At 34.5% G+C, this 20577-nt stretch overlaps 1 protein-coding gene across 4 annotated transcripts in view; it reads left to right on the forward strand.

The window, feature by feature from the left end:
- The window catches only part of DDX46 (DEAD-box helicase 46), a 41130-nt gene that overhangs the window by 8538 nt on the left and 12015 nt on the right, over positions 1-20577 (forward strand). For 3 of the 4 annotated variants that reach the window (XR_013992376.1, XM_081035344.1, XM_081035345.1), the window contains exons 7-18: positions 578-691; positions 1251-1416; positions 2126-2246; positions 2824-2999; positions 3919-4040; positions 5676-5754; positions 7481-7563; positions 12344-12508; positions 13010-13172; positions 16093-16286; positions 17961-18098; positions 18871-19020. Coding sequence is in view for 3 of the 4 variants with exons in the window: in XM_081035344.1 (XP_080891470.1) it covers positions 578-691; positions 1251-1416; positions 2126-2246; positions 2824-2999; positions 3919-4040; positions 5676-5754; positions 7481-7563; positions 12344-12508; positions 13010-13172; positions 16093-16286; positions 17961-18098; positions 18871-19020 (1671 nt within the window). In the remaining variant the exon portion in view is untranslated. The remainder of the gene's footprint in view (positions 1-577; positions 692-1250; positions 1417-2125; positions 2247-2823; positions 3000-3918; positions 4041-5675; positions 5755-7480; positions 7564-12343; positions 12509-13009; positions 13173-16092; positions 16287-17960; positions 18099-18870; positions 19021-20577) is intronic. The other variant, XM_081035346.1, reaches the window with a different exon arrangement.

Raw genomic sequence — 20577 nt, forward strand, 5'->3', positions numbered from 1 at the left:
CCTCTCCAAACTTGCTTACTTGTTGCTTTCTCAGTAGGTCCTCTCCAAACTTCTCTAGCACTTTCATCTTTCATATTCCTATCCCTTTTACTCTAGTCTGTTTTTTAAAAACATCTATTACCTTTTGACAAATTATGTAATTTAATTTTTTCTCATGTTTATTGTTTGTCCCGTCTCTCTTCTAAAATTAAAGCTCCTCAAGAGCAGTGACCTTTACCTATTTTGATTATTGATTTATCCTGAGCTCCCAGAATAGTGTCTGGCCTGTCAAATGAGTGAAAAGTACTATTTAGTAGTATTTTCAAAATAAATTATATTGCATAATGTTATATAAAATTACATGTTATACAATAAACTACATATATGTTAATGTATTATAAATGTATTATAAAATAATGTGATTGTATTACATTTTATAATTTAAACAAAGAGAAAGCAGACTTTCTGTGTTTTCATTAAGTTGCCACTAATAAGTAAGTTAATTTGAATTATAAATTGTGACAGTTATGTGTTGTGTGTCAGTTGGCATATAATTTGTATTTCAACTTCGCAAAATATTTTACATTTTTTATTTTAGAAGTCTGGGCCAACGGTCACAAAAGTTGTCACTGTCGTGACAACCAAAAAAGCAGTCGTAGATTCTGATAAGAAGAAAGGTGAGCTGATGGAGAACGACCAGGATGCCATGGAGGTAATTCTTCATTAATTTTGACTTTGTTCATGATACTATCCTAGAAGTGTTTTTTTTAGAAAGCATTAATGAAGATGTGCTTTTCAGTTATGCAGACTACTGTTAGGAGAAATTCTTGCTATTTTCAACAGCTTTGTGTTTGAATATCCAGTTGGTAGAACATTCTGTCATTTTTGATTTGCTGTATGCCCCCTTTTTGATTCCCCTTGGCCTTCATCAGCTCATCTGAGACATAAAATAGGGAGAGAAGAAATGAAGTGACAGAATGAATTAAATTTCTTGTTAACATGCATTGTAAAGATTTCAGTAGCAAGAACTACAGCGAAACTTCATTAAAGCCATATTAGAATTATTCTTTGAACTTTATATTACCATAACTTTCTGTAAGGGAAAAGAAAAAAAAACTAAGTTAAAAAAAATCAAAGTAAAAAAGGAAAAGTCAAAGCATATTTTCTAGGAGAGGGTGATTTTAAAATCCAGGAATATTCCCATAAAGAGAAAATTGTAATGGATTTAGCTCTTTGTGTTATTCTTTTCTTTCTTTTTTTTTAAATTACAGTATTCTTCAGAGGAGGAAGAAGTTGATCTTCAGACAGCCCTTACAGGCTATCAGACCAAACAGAGAAAGCTTCTAGAACCAGTAGATCATGGAAAAATTGAATATGAACCATTTAGGAAAAACTTTTATGTTGAAGTTCCAGAACTAGCAAAAATGTCTCAAGAGGGTAAAATTCTTTTATTCATTTATTGGTTATTGGGCGAACAGAGGAGGATACACTTATCTTTGGGAGGAACGTGCATAGGCATGTGAGTTGATGCTGGAGTAGGGTGAATTTGCCTGGAGAGGGACCTGGAAGGTGAGAAATCATTCTAGAGAGTGGGAAAATAATCTGCAGAGATTCAGAGATGTGAGGAATCGGTGTGTTTTTGGAAGTATTAATACTGAAAAAATAGGCAAAAATTAGTTTGGTTCATGAAGTTGATATTTTTTAGGGTTGAAAATATTCTTCATGTGAAGTTATCAAATAAAATATTGTTAGCCTTTTCTCCTGGGATTTGAGAGTTAGGAACCAATGTGAACCTGTGTAATGGTAGAATAAGGAAAATCTGGGCAACTCTTACTTGGAGAAGAAGTGGTTATATTACTTGTCAATCATTGTTCTTTTATTACAATTGCAATTTAAGACAAAATAAAAGTCAAATTATAGAAATTTGGATACTTTTTGTTCTCAGTTGGTTGCAACAGTAATTGTTTTAACTATCTCTCTGAGCTGTTGAATGGTTTCTCCTATCGCTCTTCTATGAAATAATCTTTGGTAGCACACACACAAAAAAAAGATTTAAAGATTGTTAACCTTACCATGCCTAATTGAAAAGTAGAAAGCGCTAATATAACAACTATTAAGAATTTTTAATCTGAATTTTGTTTTGTAGAGGTGAATGTATTTCGGTTGGAAATGGAGGGCATTATTGTCAAGGGAAAAGGTTGCCCCAAACCAATTAAATCTTGGGTCCAGTGTGGAATTTCCATGAAGATCTTAAATTCTCTCAAAAAGTAAGTGGGTAGTGAATGTCCACGTTTTTCAAAGTCTTGCTACTTTCACACAAATTTCTCCCTTGGTCATATTTTTACTCTAATAAAAAAACTTGTATATTTTTTCTTAAACAGCTTTACTGAGAAAATTTGTATAATAACGTAAAATTTACCCTTTAAGGTGTACAACCCAATGATTTTTTAGTGTATTCATGAAGTTATACAATTCTCACCATAATCTAATTTTGGAACTTTTTTCATTATCCCCGGAAGAGACCTATATCCATTAGTAGTCATTCTTCTCTCTTCTTCTTACCCTAGGTAACCACTACTCTATTGTCTAGGGATTTGTCTGTTCTGGACATTTCATATTTACACTTATAAATATAAGTGTCGTCTTTTGTGACTAACTGTTACTTGGCACAATATTTTCAAAGTTCATCAATGATATGGAATGTCTCAGTACTTTATTCCTTTTTGCCAAATAGTATTTCACTGTATGGATACACCACATTTTGGAAAACCTTATTCTTCTGGAACTTTGAGAGCTCTAGAGATCTCAACTTTTACCTTGTCTGTTTTTGGTTTGCTTTTTAAGGCATGGCTATGAAAAGCCCACACCAATCCAAACCCAGGCGATTCCTGCTATAATGTCTGGACGAGATTTGATTGGTATTGCTAAGACAGGAAGCGGAAAGACCATTGCTTTTCTGTTGCCCATGTTTAGACACATCATGGATCAGAGATCATTAGAAGAAGGAGAGGGGCCAATAGGTACAATTCCTTTCATTAAACTGTTTTTACAGATAACAATTTTGTTGTCAGTTAATCAGAAAGACCTGATACTTTATATTGTTCTTATTATAACAATAAAGATGTCTTTATGTACATTTCCTCTATCAATTTGGCACTTTGGGGCTGATTTCCCCTTACCAGCAGGTGGAGTGAGAATCTTCAGAGCTCTGGAGTGACATCTCAGAAGTACAAAAACAGCCTCTCCTGGCACAGCTCAATTTTTAAACTCTGACTCGGCAGGTAGACTCCTTGTGTATCTATCTATTTATGTTGAGGTTTGTTCTTACACCAATATCAGTGGATCTATAAACTCAACATAGAGGATTGTAGGGAAATTTATTTTCCGTTTTTTGGCCTTAAAAGGCTATAGTGCCAGCATTTCATTCAGGATTAGGTCTTCAGATTCAGATTTCGTCATTCATTTGGCAGAGATCTGTTCTGCAAATTTGAATAGGGTTTTGGAAAGTTGTTGCCAGCTCCTCTCTTGGCAGTGGAGGGCACAGTATATTTCTCCTCTGTCTGTGCCCCTCAGACCAAGGTTGTTTCTGGAAGCAGTGGAATGGCTCATCAGCACAGTGAGTCGCTTGATTATCTTTGCTCTGTGATTTGCAGTTGAGAATGATTTGCAGTCTTTTCAACCAAGTATTTTCGTGATGGTTGAGTAGGCATTTAACTCTGATTTATCTTCCTATAGCATGTTCTTAAAGTCTGCTTAAAAATTGTCCTTCACCACAGTCTCTACTATTATAAAGCTTTTGAAATAGGGTTTTCAGAGGTGCAGAAAACGAAACAAAAATTAGACTAAGAGGTCTAAACTATTGCAGAGATTAAATTTAACACCTTAAAGCATAGTCTCAAGATTTTGGTGGTTAGGCTTTTGACATGTTTATCTTTTCAGCTGTCATCATGACTCCAACTCGAGAACTGGCTTTACAGATTACTAAAGAATGTAAGAAGTTTTCGAAGACCTTGGGACTTAGAGTGGTCTGTGTTTATGGAGGAACAGGAATCAGTGAGCAGGTATTTATAAAAGGAATATCCAGCTTTTTAATTCTTTGTTTTTGAACCGGCGACCTTGGTGTTATGAGCACTGCGCTCTAACCAACTGAGCCAACTGGCTGTCCCCCAGTTTTTTAATTATTTTCTTTTTTTAAATTGGAGAATATTGGGGAACAGTGTGTTTCTCCAGGGCCCATCAGCGCCAAGCAGTTGTCCTTCAATCTAATTGAAGGACACAGCTCACTGGCCCACGTGGGAATCGAACTGGTAACCTGCTTTGCTGTTCAGAGCTCACGCTCTAACCAACTGAGCCATCTGGCTGCCCCAGCTTTTTAATTCTTAAATTGAGTAATTTAATAATGTAAAAGTGACTTTTTGTTTTAGTGTTTTGTATAGTGATTGCTTCTAAAATCTTAAAAAATATGAGGTGTGAAAATAATAGAATGAATTATGTAAACGTCACATTTTGGAATTTTTGAATCATTCTTACACCTTGGCTTTCCTGTTCCTCTTTGTTTTTCTTTACTCAAGGAAGGCAGATATTTTTTTCCATTTTACGATAAGGAAATGTTCAGAAAGGTTAAGTAAGTTGACCGAAGTCTTTAGGTTAACAAGATGTCGTTTGTCCTAGAGCCTAGGTCTTCTGATTCCTGAACCAGTATTTATTTTTTTTAATCCATATGACGTCTTTGAAACGTGGAGATGAATGAAATAGAGGTTCATCTCTATTGTTAAATAATTTTAGCAAGAATTGTTCAAACATACCTTCATTCACTCTCTTTAGTTTGACATATCTCCAAGTGTCTTTTAAAGAGTGACAGTCATTGGATACTTTGCTTTAAGTAGAAGGAAAAAAACTGGGTTCTATGATCAAATAAGTTTTGGAAATGTTAGATTATACAAAGTTAAAACAGGTTTCTTTCCTGCAAGACTTCTTAGTCTTTAATAAGCCAATGTATATTGTGATGCTAGAAAAATGGGATAAATTAAATGGCATTTTCTGAACTTACTTCATCACAAAACCCTTTCTGAGGACTAGCGTTCTTAAGTTCTAGAATACACTTGGGGAATATGCTTCTGTTATCCCAATCCTATTTTAAACACTTGAACTTAGTTTTCTAAGTTTATCTTTGTCAATTTTTTGACTACAGCCTAAAGTAAGAAATTCATTTGCAAAATAACCTGGTACATGCATGCATAATATTTTTATATAGAAGTCAAACAAAAGTTTTATGATGCCTAACCTATTCCAATATTTTTCGTTCTCTTTCATTTTAAAAATGTTGGTTGTTACTGATTTCATTATTTACTAATGGAAACAACTCTCATTTTGCAAAACACTAATCCTATAATTGCTTCATTATTTCTCTCTCACATTCTTTCTTGGTTTTGAGGGATTATGTCAAATTAAAATTGGTAAAAATCTTTGGTTTTCATTGATTTTTTTAAGTTATAGCACCATGTTGCCACTACGTATTCCTTTAGTAGTGCTCCAGCATTCCAAAGAATTAAGCAGGAAGCTTTGGAGTCTTCTAATCAGATCTCACTGTCTTACTTTATGGAGCTGTGCAAGGACCCCGGGCAGTCAGTATTTTCAAATCTCTTTCAATAAGTACTACTGACAAATAGACTGTAAAATTTCCTCTTTTTCATTAGATTGCTGAGCTGAAAAGAGGTGCTGAAATTATTGTTTGTACACCTGGTCGAATGATTGACATGTTAGCGGCTAACAGTGGTAAGTCTGGGGTACTTTTTTGTTTTCTTTTCTCCTTTTGAAATTTTGTTCATTTTTGTTAAAGCAGATACAAGAAACCACCAAAGGGTTTCTACGTTTCTTCTTAAAGCTGTAATATCTTAAAATTTGTTTTGTAACAAGCTTGTTGTTGCAAGTGTTCATAATATTTTTGCATTTTAAGTTAAAATTTCTTTTCAGAAGTAACTCCACCTGATCTTTTTAGTGCCTTACCTGGATTTTTAATCCACTTTTGGCCTAATTTTCCTTTTAATATAGTGGGGAGATAGTCTTTTTTTATTGTAAAATTTAGACTTTCCACAGGTGCTGGTATTTTCTTATAGTACTGGATAAATTAAGATATTGCAGCTTCAAGAAATTTTATCTTTTGTAGTACTGCATATTTTTAGCTCAAATATGTGCTTTGTTAAATTATTATTATCAAAACTGTTACTAAACTGTTGACATTATTTAACTTCTGTGGAGAAAGGCCCTTCAAGATTTATAGAACTGGGCTTCCGAGACTTAAACCATCAAAGGTAGGTAATTTAATGCTGTTTCCAACCTTGTAAAATTACTTGGAGCTGCAAATGTTAGTACGGAATACTTAAATATTAGAAAGCATTTATTTGGGCTTATTTCTATTTTTTGAAGAAAATGCTTTCAAAGGTTTCCATTGTAGCAGTCAGTATGTACATAATGGAATATTAAAAACTATGAATAATGCATGTTTCTAAATTCTGCTTGAATTTCTGTATTCATTTGTTTCTGATTCTACATGAAGTTGGTAAAGTAACATCGAAATTGTTTAAGTAATTGTGCTTGTATAGCATATGAAAAATTTTGGGTGGAATATTGATGAAATAATCCCTTGTTTTTCTCAATGCTGCATTGAGTCTCCTCCTGAAACTCATCTTGATTAATTTTATCTTTTTCCCTGACCTGTCCTTTTGGTTTATATTTAATAACTGTACCTGTTTTTGCCAGGTGATTGATTCAACAGTTGGTAGAAATGCTTGTGTTAATTCTTTAGAAAGGGTTTCCTGTGTGTATATTTAATTTTCACTGGCTAAGAAGCCTGTTGTGTTTATTTAAACCCGTGGGAGCACTTAATAAAATTGGATTTGTATCACTGTATAGAAAAATGTATCTACGTAATACATTTGGTATTTACTTTTGTGTAATATGTTACCTAATGATGTTGCATAGCTTCTCATTAATGTTCTGACATGCCTAATTAGAAGTTTTTAAGTATATGGAAGTAGGCTATTAAGTAATATAAAGAGGTTTTCTGCGCCTGAAGTAGTTAGCACTGGAACTTGCTTTCCACACATACGCTGTAATCTCTAATATGTTTTTTCCTAGGTGATGCTGTCAGATAATGGCTGATGTGGCTCCATGCTTCATCTCAGTCATAGTTTTATGATGTGTTTTGGAGAGGGCTGTTTTCTGAATTTTACAGGTTCTTCAGGCCCTATGATGGTATGCAAGAGACGAGTTTGACAAACTAAAGGGCCTCATTATACCCATTGTCAGAAAGTATTTGCCATTAGATTAAGACATTATAGACCAAAATTTCTTGTCACTGTTTAAAGATACCTAACTGACCCCTCTGGTTAAGTCAGGCATTTTAGTTCCCTTTACAGTTTTTTAATGTTCTTGGTAGCCATAAAATGAATTGTGACTGATTTTTAGTTTTCTTTCTGTCTGTTTTTTCCCCTCATCTTAGGTCGGGTCACAAATCTTCGACGAGTGACATATGTTGTTTTAGATGAAGCAGATAGAATGTTTGACATGGGTTTTGAACCACAGGTAATCATTAAATTCATTAGTGTTTTGTACTGTAAAATAGATCTTGTAACTGCCATGAGATTGAAATATTTGTGTGGTTTCTGAAATTCTCACAATTCTGTTGTGTGATGATATAGCAGTTTGGGGGGGTATATGGAATTGAAATAGATATTTATGTTTTTACTTCCCCATAAACCTTAATCAGGAGTTACTTGTGCAGGCTTTCCTTAGCCATCTAAACCCATCATTGGTAAAAGTAGATTTGGAATGCTAATAATAGAAGCTTGAGAGTTTCGTATATTGTAGTTTTCTTGTACTTCCAAATAAATTGCTTTAATTTATGAAACAATACAGAGGGCATGATCTAGATACATAGGTTGTTTGTAGTCTCCAAATGGAAAAACTGAAGCCCAAAGCAATTGGCTAGCTTAGATCTTTATATTCCTCATGCATGCTATTTACTAAAACACAAAATTTCAGTGATGTAAACGTAGAGAAACACATGTTAAAAGGTGATAGAAATTTTTCTTAACAAGAACAATGTGAATTGAGTTCTTAATGTGCTGTGGATGCCCAAAAAACTTTTTTTATTGCAAGCTACAGTAATAGAAATGAGGTATTAGAAAGGGATAAGATTAAAGTCATGTTCATTCTTTTCAGTTATTCATGTATTCTCCAAAAATGTATTGCCTGTCATATAATAGTGCATGTACTGTGTTTAAAGGATTACATTCTAAATGAGAGAGGAGCTCAAAAGAAAGTAAACAGGATTATGGTAACACTTGAACCATGTGAGAAACAGTTAAAGTTGCGAGGAATATTTAGCTTGTAGTAGAGGACTTGATAATAGCATCCTTTAACACTTTGAAAAAAGTCTCTCACTTGAAAGAAGCATCGAATTTATCCTTTGGGTCCGAAGCAGTAGAACTGGGACTCAGTGGGGAACATACAGGGAGCTTGATCTGAGCATAATTTGTAAAAGGACCAGATAAGCATTATTTGGAGATGGAACAAGGTTACTTTGTGGTTGAGGGCAGATACTGAATATGCTCTTCATAGTTGTGTTCGAATAGAGGGAAGGGGTCCATTATGTGGAAAGAGTAGAGGGAATTTTAAGAATCAGATGGAAGGTGGAACTAGGTGCCATTTAATGTCCTCCCAGTCATGGGAAATATTAGATTTTATGATAATGCTTAAGGTAGGTATAGAGTCTACTTATACCTCTATATAGGTCTGAAAGGGCCTCTCTGGTAAGTCAGTTAAGTTTTTCCAGAATGAGGTCAAAACATTTCCTATTGAGAGCCAAGTGTGAATCATCCCTTGCCCTAAGTACATGCATCTACATACTACATGAGTACACGAGGGAGAAATACTCAGTAATTTATTAATCACTGAAAACCTGTTGAAGAAATTGTAGATTAATGATTATTTTGTGAGCTCTAGAGGCGATTAGAAAAATGCTGGGTGTGGGTTCAGTGCCATGGAGCACTATTTTATTTTTAACTTTTTAATTTATTTCAAGTGTGTTTTTTGGGACCCATCAGCTCCAAGTCAAGTAGTTGTTTCAATCTAGTTGTGGAGGGCACAGCTCACAGTGGCCCATGTGGGGATCAAACTGGCAACCTTGTTGTTAAGAGCGCCACACTCTAACCACCTGAGCTAACCGGCCACCCCAATGGAGCACTATTTATAGATGTTTAGCAAGTGAAGGCGCTCCCATGTGAATCCAATATACACACTTTATCTCGAGAAAAGTTGGCAGGCAGCATTATTCCTCCAGATTTTCTAAACTCTAAACTTTCAACTTTTCTATTGAATTTTTGAATTCTGCTTTTATAGTATTGATTTCTAAAATGTCTTTTCTTTCCTCTGAATATTAATTTTAAGTGGCATCCTGTTCTTGTTTCATAGATGCAGAAATTTCATGTTTCTCTGCATACTGATAGTAGTTTCTTAAAATTTTCATCTCCTTGCAAAGTCTGTTTTCTCCATGTTTCTTTTTTCTTTTTGTGTATACCAGTATATTTGAAAGCTTTAAACAGACTCAAGGATGAGAACGTTAAAATAGTCTTACATTTATTAAAGAAATCAAGGAAAACACTAGTTCCTATTTTTCACTAGCAAGTTCTACCAGGCATTCAAGGAATGAATAATTATATTCCTAGTCAGACCTTATTTCAAAGTATAAAAAAGAGGGAATACTCACCAATTTATAAGATCATTGTAATCTTCTATTTTTAAAAGAGCTCTGTTAAGGTCTATGTACCATACACTTCACCTAATTGTTAGTATACAAACAAATTTGTGCAGCCATCACCACAACCCAGTTTTAGAACATTTCTATCATCAGAAAGATGCCTTGCGCCCATCTGCAGTCATTTCCTGTTTCCACCCCAGCCCAAGGCAGCCACTAATCTGCTTTCTGTCTTTAAATTTTCCTTTGATGGACTGTTATATAAATGGAATTGTGCTGTATACATCTAGCTATTTTCCCTTAGCATAAGGGAAGCATTCCCTTTGACGTTCATCCATGTCATAGCATGTGCCAATATTTAATTCCTTTTATTGCTGAGTAGTTTGTATTCCATCATTTGGATACATGTCATATTTTGTTTATCCGTTAACCACTTAATGAACATTTGTATTCACTTTTTGGCTATTAGGAATAATGCTGCTGTGAACATTTCCATTCGAGTCTTTGTGAGGGCTTATGTCTTCATTTCCCTTGGCTAGATATACCAAGGTGGAGAACTGGTGTATTTGATTGTAATTTCTGCTTAACTTTTTAAGAAACTGTCAAATTTTCCCATAGTTGCTATTCCATTTTATAGTCAATATAATACTGATATTAACATCAAGTTAAGATAGTTCTTATGTACAACGACGCAAAAACCCTAAAAATATGTCGGGAAACCAAAAATAGCAATGCTTAAAATAGATAATAAATCATGGAAGTTAGTATCTTTGGGTGTAAGGCTGGTTTAACATTCAAAAAATCAAGTAATCCATCCATTATTAGAATGGAGGGAAAAACCATACCATTATCTCAAATGATGTAGAAAGGGCATTTGATAAAATTTCATGATTTAAAAATTCAACACACTAAGATTCGTCAGGAACCTCTCTTATCTAATAAAGAGTATCTACCAAAAAAGCCAATAGAAAACATACTCGCTGGTGAAATTTTGAAACTATTAATATAAGAAACAAAGTAAAATACTTAACACCGGTTCAGCATTTTACAGGATGTCCTAGCACAGTAAGCAAGTAAAGGGTATGATGTTTGGAAAGGAAGAAACATCTATTATTTGCAGGTGATGTGATTATCTTTGTAGAAGACTCAAAATAATCTCTGGATAAATAATTAGAATTGATAAGAGAATAGTGAAGTTCTGGACACAAAGTCAGTAAACAAAATAATTGACTACATTTTTTTCCCTAGTAAGTTAGAAAATGTATTTTAAAAATCATTTATAAAAGCATAAAAAACTAAACATTGACAAAAGATGTGTAAGATATATCTGGAGAAAATGATGGAACTTTACTAGAAAACATTAAAGAGGACTTAAATTGACTCAAATTTATGTAGAGGTCAGGTGGTAAAGAGTGACCCTCGAAAATCTAGTTTGTTCTCACGTTAGTTTTTAGTTTTCTTGGGTCTGCTAAGTCAGGTACCACTTAATCAAAATGTTGTTGCTACCTTCTCCTGTCTTATTTTGTCTTTGTTGGTTTGTACAATTTTTAAAAACAATCCCTGTATTGTTACATTTTTACAGGGTTTTTCAAAGGAAGAGAAGTAAATGCATGTGTTCGACCAATAGTCTTTAACTGAAGGCACTGGCGTGTGTTTTAAAGCAATCATTCTGGCTGCTGGGTGGAGAATAGATTTCAGATTGGGCAGGAGACCTGTTAGGAGACAGTTGAAATAAACCAGATGTGATACGGTTGAGGTGTGGGTCAGGAACCCAGGATTTCCAAGTGCCTTGAGTAGGGCTGTCCCTTTCTCAGAATTCACATCATCTTTGATTAGAGTGAAAATGTGGTCCTATAATTCTTTATATTCTTGGAAAGTTCTTCACACTTCCCAGTTTGTAACCACTCACCACAACCTACCTTGAAACCATTATTTTGTCTTTTTTTTCTTGTTTATACCAGTCACCACAAGAATCCTAGGACTCCCTGATTCCTCTGTGGCTCCATAGACACGGAGGCAATTGGTACCTGTATCCCATCCCCTCACCAGGATGTCTACGTCCATTGTTCTGTTTGTTTCTGTAGTTCTTACTGCCATTTGACACATAATGTATTTATCTGTCTATCTCTTTAGAATATATGTATGCTCTAGGAAGGCAAGTTTTTGTCTGTTTTTATTGTATATTTCAAGCACTTAGAACAATGCCTGGCACATAATGGTTGCTCAATAAAAAGTGAATAAGTGTTGAATAAGTGAAGGAAAAAAAGTGATACCAAATGGAGAGTGGTTGTGTCCTAGATACAGTTTGAAGATCGAGACTACTGAATTGGTTGATATCTTGGGTGTGAGATGAGTAAGAGCACGTGTAGTCAAAGATGACTCCTAGATTTTTTGCCTAAACGTGTGGATGACGAGAGTTGTTCTTTCTTGGGAGAGGGAAATTATGAGAGGAGCAAATTATGGGGTAAAATCAATTGTAATATTCTTAGGTAACAAGTTTAAAAGTCACTGAATAGATGTTCTCAAAGTTTCTTTTACTTGGTAATTTTAACATCGTATGATTTTTGGAGACTACACTCACCATATTAATTTCTAATGTTTTGTCAGGTCATGCGCATTGTGGATAATGTCCGTCCTGATCGACAGACAGTTATGTTTTCAGCTACTTTTCCCAGAGCGATGGAGGCTTTGGCTCGCAGAATCCTGAGTAAACCCATTGAAGTGCAGGTTGGAGGCAGGAGTGTGGTTTGCTCAGATGTGGAGCAACAAGTGGTGTGTACAATCCTTAGGGAACCCCTAATTCCCTTGATGCTAAGGCAGTGTGTGAGCCTTTTGGGATCATTGTGATGTAGGCAGATAATTTCTAAAATTAAATAGCCTTTAATATTTTACCAGAAACACTTGAATATACTATTCCCTGGAACTATTTAAAATGCTCTTTTAGTTTATTTCACCATAAGTGATGGGCCAGTAGATAAAATGTCACATAGCTATCTTATTCTTTGGTTAACAGGTTGTGAAGTTAAAAGGCAGAGAGAGCAGATGGTCATTTGTCCACATTTCCAAGTCTTTTGTTCTTTGAAAGTTACAAAAATTTTTTTGTCTTATTGGTTTACTAATTAACATCAACATTTTCCTGCTTCCTAATGATATATACTATGCAGCAAGATGTTGTCATTTATATCCATTTGCCACAAATAAAATGAATATTTTTGTTCAAGAGATGTATTTGCATTTTCATTTTATTAATTTGATGGAATTTGGTGTTTTCAGATTGTGATTGAAGAAGAAAAGAAATTCTTGAAGTTACTTGAGCTTTTGGGCCATTATCAAGAAGCAGGATCTGTCATTATATTTGTGGATAAGCAGGAGCATGCTGATGGTCTTCTGAAAGATTTAATGCGAGCATCTTATCCTTGCATGTCTCTTCACGGAGGTAATGTTTAATGAAATATCTATCAAGTTCTTAACTTGTCCAAGTACTGGGCTGTGTTCTGAATTATACTCTTTACTTTGTATTCTTAATTTAGAACTAAATTTTATATCATCTATCTTAGCTTTTATTCACAACAGCTCTGTGGGGGGAAGCATTATTACTCCATCTTAGAGATAAAATAAGAAAACAAATACATTGGTTTGACCAAATTCCAATGTAGGAATTAAACTTGAAATTTTCTGATTCACGTTATAGTCTCTTCCATTGTAGCACCTTACCTAGAGATTTTTATGATTTCATGTTAGAGCTTTAATTGAAATGTTAAAGTAACATTTTAGTTTCTTTGTAACATCAGCATTGTTAAATGCTACATATGGGACTTGTATATGTGGGAGTTTTGTTTTGTTTTTTAAATAGAACATTATCTTGGCTGGACACATATTCCAAACCCGGTCTTTTTTGCAATGGGCAACATCTAAAATCTCTATTAATTTATTTTAGCCATAGCTGGGGTGCTTGGATTCTGCTTCATGCGTATGCAGTTTAGGGATCAGATATTTGGGCAGCATTTTTATGTACAGTTGAGTGTGCCTGCGCTGTTCTTTCAGGTTATATCTTTTCTTTTTTTGGTCCTGAGTTTGTCCTGAACTCTCTCTTCTGTTTCTTGTCATTAAGACTGTTTCTACGCAAGTTTTGACTTCCCTACCTGAGTATTTCAGATCCTGAAATTTTAAATAAATAAATAAAATCCTGTAAATTCAACCAGTATCATTACGTTCTTTCTAGTGTCAATTCCTTTCCAGTTTCTGCCTGCTTTTAGTCACTCTCTAGTGCCTTTAGGTAGTTGTCTTTGATATTTTGTCCACAATTCATAGTTGTTATCTGGAGGAGGGTTGGTCAAATAAGACCTTCAACTACATTAGTGGACATGTGTGTTTTTTATGTAAGCATGGAAATGTTTTCCCATAATCCCGTTTGTACTTTTATCTCTTAGGTCAAAATTGCATCACATGCTTATGCCTTAATCATTTATAGGCAAGGGGAATGATTAATGGTTTTTAAAGTGTTGGCCTGGGTTAAATAAACTCATAAAAATTAAAAAAGTATTGTCCTGGGACCCCTGAAGGCCTTTTACACTTTCAGGGGGTTCATGAAGTCAAAAGAATTTCTGTAATAACTCCACGATATTATTTGCCTTTGAAACTCTCATTCTCTCATGAGTGTATAGTGTAGTTTTCTAGGGACTGCATGGCATGTCATATTGAAACAAATTGCGTGTGGAAGACATGCGATTCCAACTGTCTTCTATTAAGCCAGATCTTATTAAAGAAATTTGCAAAATTATAAAACAATTCCATTTATCTCTTAATAAACTATTTTTTATTGTTTTGGAAAAGCTGTTTTTCATAAAAATATCTTTTTTTAACAAGTAATTGCTTTATTATTTTTAAATAAGTTAGTAAGTTTTTAAAAAATTTCTCAGTTCTAGTTTCTAATACATTAACTATTGATAGAGATGACCTGTAATAAACAAGCTCTCTGGGTCTTGTGTTTATTAATTTATTTAAGAGTATATAGTAATTTAATTAAGAGTATAAGAGTATTAGTGTAAACCAAGCCATCTCAAGCTTTCTAAACACAGAAAGTTTGAGAAGGCTTGTTTTACACGAATCCTAATTTACCTCCTAAGACTGAGCATTAGGCTTATCTCTGATTTGATATATGTGACCACGTGTTGGCTGAATATGTGAACAAAATTAGGGTTGTGTTAAAAAAGAAGAGGCTTAATGGTTGCTGGGCAGGTATCCCGTATACTTCAGTTAGCATATTCAATTCTATGGAATAAAATATGTGCAGTTGGGTTACTAGTTGGGATACCTCAGGCTAAAGTACAAGTTTTGGTATCTTTTAATTACAAAGTTAAATTTATATTGGTATTAGTTCCATTAATCTTTCTTATGAGATTTTTGAGTACAGTATTCTGTCCTAGTTTCTTTGATACAAGATCCAAATACTTTGTTTAATTCAGTCTTTATAGAGTACATTTAAAATTTTAGGTAATATAAATGAAAATAAACATATAGATGCTGAATATTCTTTATATGTTAAAATTAGATTTTGTATGAAATCTTAGAGTATCTCCTGCTGCAAAAATAAGTTTTAAGGTTTGCGAATTCATCCCATTCCTTTCCCTGATTACTAGAGATTCCTGGGTACCCCATCATCAAATATATTTGTGCCCTGGGCACATCTTGTAATAGAACATTTTGACTTTTTATGCCCTGTTTTGTCTCTCAGAGTGAGGCTCTTTGGGTAACATATTTAAGCGAGATCCCATTGGGTAAATTTAACCAGTGCACCTCAAACTTTAATGTGCTTGTATAATCCTAAGTATAAACCTAAGTATAAACCTAGTATCTTGTTAAAATGCAGAATCTGATTCAGTAGTTTGGGGTAGGATCTGAAATTCTGCATTTCCATCAAGCTCCCATATGATGCTGCTTCTGGTCATTGGACAAAACTGAGTATTAAGGCTTTAAATAACCTACAGAAGAAAGAGAAAGATCTTGTTTCTTAGTATAGGCTGAATGTACCTGCCTTTCATTGCTCCCAAAACAGGTTTAAGTTAGTGATTCTGAGATTGGGCTTCTGCAATTTCAAGCCTTATTTACATACAAGAAAGGGGACAAACAGGTAGATTGGGAAGATTCATAAATGAGTTAATAGCAGTAACCTTTGATCTTGCTATTAAATTTCCTTAGTGTTTTATTTTCTATACTGCAGTTGTGGGATGTGTGGTCAGTATAAGTTGTATTTGTTGTTTCCTCTGTGTTTAACTTCTTTCTCTGAGTGTCAGAGGCAATGGAAAGGTTAATTTGAATATGTGCTTTTACAACTCTTGTGTTTAATTTACTTTCAGGTATTGATCAATATGACAGAGATAGCATCATAAATGACTTTAAGAATGGGACTTGCAAACTTCTCGTGGCCACCTCTGTTGCTGCTCGAGGTCTAGATGTGAAACATCTGATTCTCGTAGTAAATTACAGCTGTCCCAACCATTATGAGGATTATGTGCACAGAGCAGGACGGACTGGAAGAGCAGGCAACAAAGTAAAAAGGAGTTTTAAAATCTTGATTTCTATACGTGTTGCTTTAGTTTTTTAAGGAGTAGATAATAGGAGTTATGGGGACATTTAGAAAATCCTCAATCATCAGATTATGGGGAATAGTTGCTGTTCATCATTTCTGTTCATATGCATGTCTAAGTATTGTTAAAATTATCAGATACCTAGATGTTCTCTATAGGCAGACGGTTAACTGTGTCCCGTTAGGTATTTTTTTCTTTGCCTAAAAATTTCTGTGTATGTAATATACATCCAGGTATATAGTTCAGGATCTTTCATTGCTCTTTTATGGGAAAAATACGGGAATCATAAACTGTACTTACACCCACATCTATCACCTCTGTCCTCCCTCTGGCCGTCAACACACATATATATTAACCTACTTTTGTGATTCGTGTATTCTGGTAAGTATATAGGTCTAATTTATTCTTTTTGAAGGCAGCAGAATATTCTGTTGTTGGAGACATTGGTGATGATATACTTGAAACTCCAACCCTAGACATTTCTGCATACTGAAGCAATAATAATATTAATAGTAATAGGTTATATTTATGGAGTACTGATTGTCAGATATAGAAATGATTTACATATATCATCTCATTTCATCCTCACAACTTCCCTTTGAAGTGGATAATATCACCTCCATTTAACAGATGAGAAAAGTTGAGGCACGTAGAAGTTAAGTTACTTGCCCAAGCTTACACAGTTAATTAAGTAGTGGTGGCATTTATTCTTTTAACCTGAGTATTCTTTGGATTCGGGAAACTTTCTGTGTAAAGGGCCAGGTAGTAAAAATTGTAGCCTTTTGGAGTCACATATAGTCTCTGTCGTGTGTGTGTGTGTGTGTGTGTGTGTGTGTGTGTGTGTGTGCATGCGCATGCATGCATCTGTGTGTGTGTATGTACATGTACACAACCTTACAAATAACATAATACCATTCTTAGCTCATGGACAGTACAGAAGCAGACCATGGGTCAAATCTGGTGACCAGATAGTCCTGTAGTAAAATATTAAACCATGTTTTAAAATTTATAACAGTTTAATGGTAGGAGCAGAGTATTTGGTGAAGCTGGCAAGCTGATTGTGGTTTGCTATTCCTGTACTTCTAACTCCAGTCTTTCTCTTGCCTGAACCAAAAAGCTGCTGAGGACATGTGAAGTCTTAAGCTTTAGAGAATCCCAAGGAGGCGATGTAGCTGACTTCATGTTGCAAGATTTTTACACACGTTTTTATATCTTTTATTGGTCTTAAATATGGAAAGCTACATTCTAAGAAGTTGATAGGGTTAGTTGGGTTAAAGTGGTACAGTAGGCAGTGGAGGAAGGGAATGCTAGCAAGAAAGGGAAAGATAAAAATACTATATTAAAGGACATTATCATGCATGACAACGCAATTGTGCATTTATGTAAAATATGTTTCTACTTATGCAGAAGAAATTAGAAATTTTTTGATTTTGCTTATTTCATTTTTAAATATTAAGCCTAGATATTTTACTTTGAATCTAAAGAATTTAGTAGGACTCTTAAAGTTTTTAAAATTCTTTAACAATGGAGTTAGTCTTAAGAGGATTTATTGGGTGGTTTCGATTTTATCTTGTTTGTGATCTAAATAGGATTCATCTTATTAGTGTCTAATAGATCCACTTTTTATCATTCATTAGGGTTACGCATATACTTTTATCACAGAAGATCAAGCTCGCTATGCTGGTGACATCATTAAAGCTCTTGAATTGTCAGGGACTGCAGTACCTCCTGATCTAGAGAAACTTTGGAGTGATTTCAAAGATCAACAGAAAGCTGTGAGTTTTTTAAATCCCATTTTAAAAAATTTATTTTCAATTACAGTTGACATTCAATATTATATTAGTTTCAGGTGTACAGCATAGTGGGTGGATATTTATCTATGAAGTGAATCCCGCCAAGTAGTCTAGTACCCACCTGGCACTATACATAGTTATTGCAGTGTTATTGACTATATTCCCTATGCTTTACATCGTGACTATTTTGTAACTGCTGATTTGTACTTCTTAATTCCATCACCTTTTCTACCCATCCCCCTCAGTCCCGCTCCCGTCCAGCAACCATCACTTTGTTCTCTATGAGTCTGTTTCTGTTTTGTTTGTTCAAAACAGAACTGTTTTGTTTGGGGAATCTTTAGATTCCCCAGGTAAGTAAGACCACATGTTTTTTGTCTTATTTGACTGATTTCGCTTAGCATAATACCTTCCAGGTCCATCCATGTTGTCGTATTTTAACTCCATTTTTATGCAAATCATTATTGTGTTCCATATTTAATACTTGTAAACCTTAAAGGGATTATTTTCATTTATCCCTCTAGGGAGAGGGGAAAAAAGGAATGAAAACAAAATCCTTCCTTGTACTTCAGTTTAGTATTTTGAGTAGTCTACATAGAGTTATTTTTTCCTCACATGGCAGATGAAGTGTTTTTATTACAATGGCATGTACCACCTTGAAAAGTATTTAATTTTCATAAATTCCTTGAAAAATATTTCATTACCATATTGAAGTTTTGTACTATGAAGTTAACTTTTTTTTGTTTTTCCTTGAAAGGAAGGGAAAATAATTAAGAAGAGTAGTGGGTTCTCTGGTAAGGGATTCAAGTTTGATGAAACAGAACAAGCTTTGGCTAATGAGAGGAAGAAATTACAAAAAGCAGCTCTTGGTCTGCAAGATTCCGATGATGAGGATGCTGCCGTCGATGTAAGTCTGTCGTTCTAAGCTTCGTCCTTGCCGAGTGAAGCTGTGGTTCCATTGTACTGGAGTTCTTACCATAAGCTTGTTGAGATAACCCATTAGTGGAAACCTTGGTGTACCCTTCCCAACCTTTTTCTGTGTATATACATACATATGTTCACATGTGTTCGTATTTATGCCTCTCATTTTCATCAAAATGAGATCAGGCTGTTTTTAACCTTCTTTACAGCAATTATCTTATGTTGAAATCTTCCCATTTCAGTACATTATTCTTGGTGGCCACATGATATTTCATGATATGGCTGTTCCACCATTTAATGAATCAAACTCTTGTTTTTGAGTATATGGGTTGTTTCTATATATCATTTGGAATATATTATACTTTACTATCATAAACTATACTTCATTGCTCATCCTTGCACATTTAACTTGGCACATTCATCAGATTCAGTCTTGAGATAAGTATGTAAAAGGAAATCCTAGGCCAAAGGGTGTATCTAATTTGGTCTTAACATTATCAGATTGTCCTTCCAACAAGGTGAGTATACCAATTTGCACTCTAGTGGTGTGTAAGAGTGCCTGACTCCCCCTATCTTTAACAACATTAGTACAAATATTGTTTTTTACCTTTTTAAATTTAATTATTATAGGATACTATTATTGATAGTAATAGTCAACATTTGTTGAGTGCTACTAAGTGTCATACTGTGGCAAGTGTTTCACAGGGATTATTCTGTTCCTTACAATAGCCATATGAAGTGGAAACTCAAGAATATTCCCAGTTTATAATTGAGGAGACTGAGTCTTAAAGAAATAATAACCTTTTCAGATTTATACAGAGATTATGGGGAAGAGCTGGGATCTGTACCCATTCCATTCTTATTTCAGAGTCCATGTTCTTAGTTTACGGAATTATTTGTGAAGAGGGACCCTGAGGATTTAGCAAGCTGAAGGTTTTACAGAGTATTCTTTGGAACCCCCAGGAGCTTGAGGTTTAGAAAAAGATGTTTTCATTATAAAATAATTTTGGAAAATCTGCCTAGTATATACCACTAGTGGTATTAGCATATCAAAGGATGTGAAAAGTCCTTAATTAAAGAATCTTGTTTAATTTTGTTTAACCCAGGAATCCTCCAACATATTTGATCTTTGATTATATAACATGTTTTTCATATTTCCTATTAAACCTTAACTTAGAACACAATTTTGGAAATCAAGAATTTAATCTGATCTTGTCCTTTGAGGATACTGAGGCCCAGGAAAAGTATTTGGCCCATGACCACGCTGGCTGTTAAGTACAGCCAGGCCCAGAACCCCAGTCTCCTATTGACCCGAGCCTATTTTTTTCTAGTGTACCAGACTGGCTTAAAACTCAATCAGTATTTTGGTTATCTGTTAGGATGTAAGAAATCAATCCAAACTTAGTAGATTAAAACAAATGTTTATTATCTCACAGTTCCTGAGGGTCAGGAATCAGGAGCAGTTTAGCCAGGTAGTTCTGGCTTAGGGTCTCATGAGGTTGCAGTTAAGCTGTTGTCCCAGGCTGCTGTCATTCGAAGGCTT

Source organism: Rhinolophus hipposideros (genome assembly GCF_964194185.1).
Source record: "Rhinolophus hipposideros genome assembly, chromosome: 23".
In the NCBI taxonomy this organism is placed as follows: Eukaryota; Metazoa; Chordata; class Mammalia; order Chiroptera; family Rhinolophidae; genus Rhinolophus; species Rhinolophus hipposideros.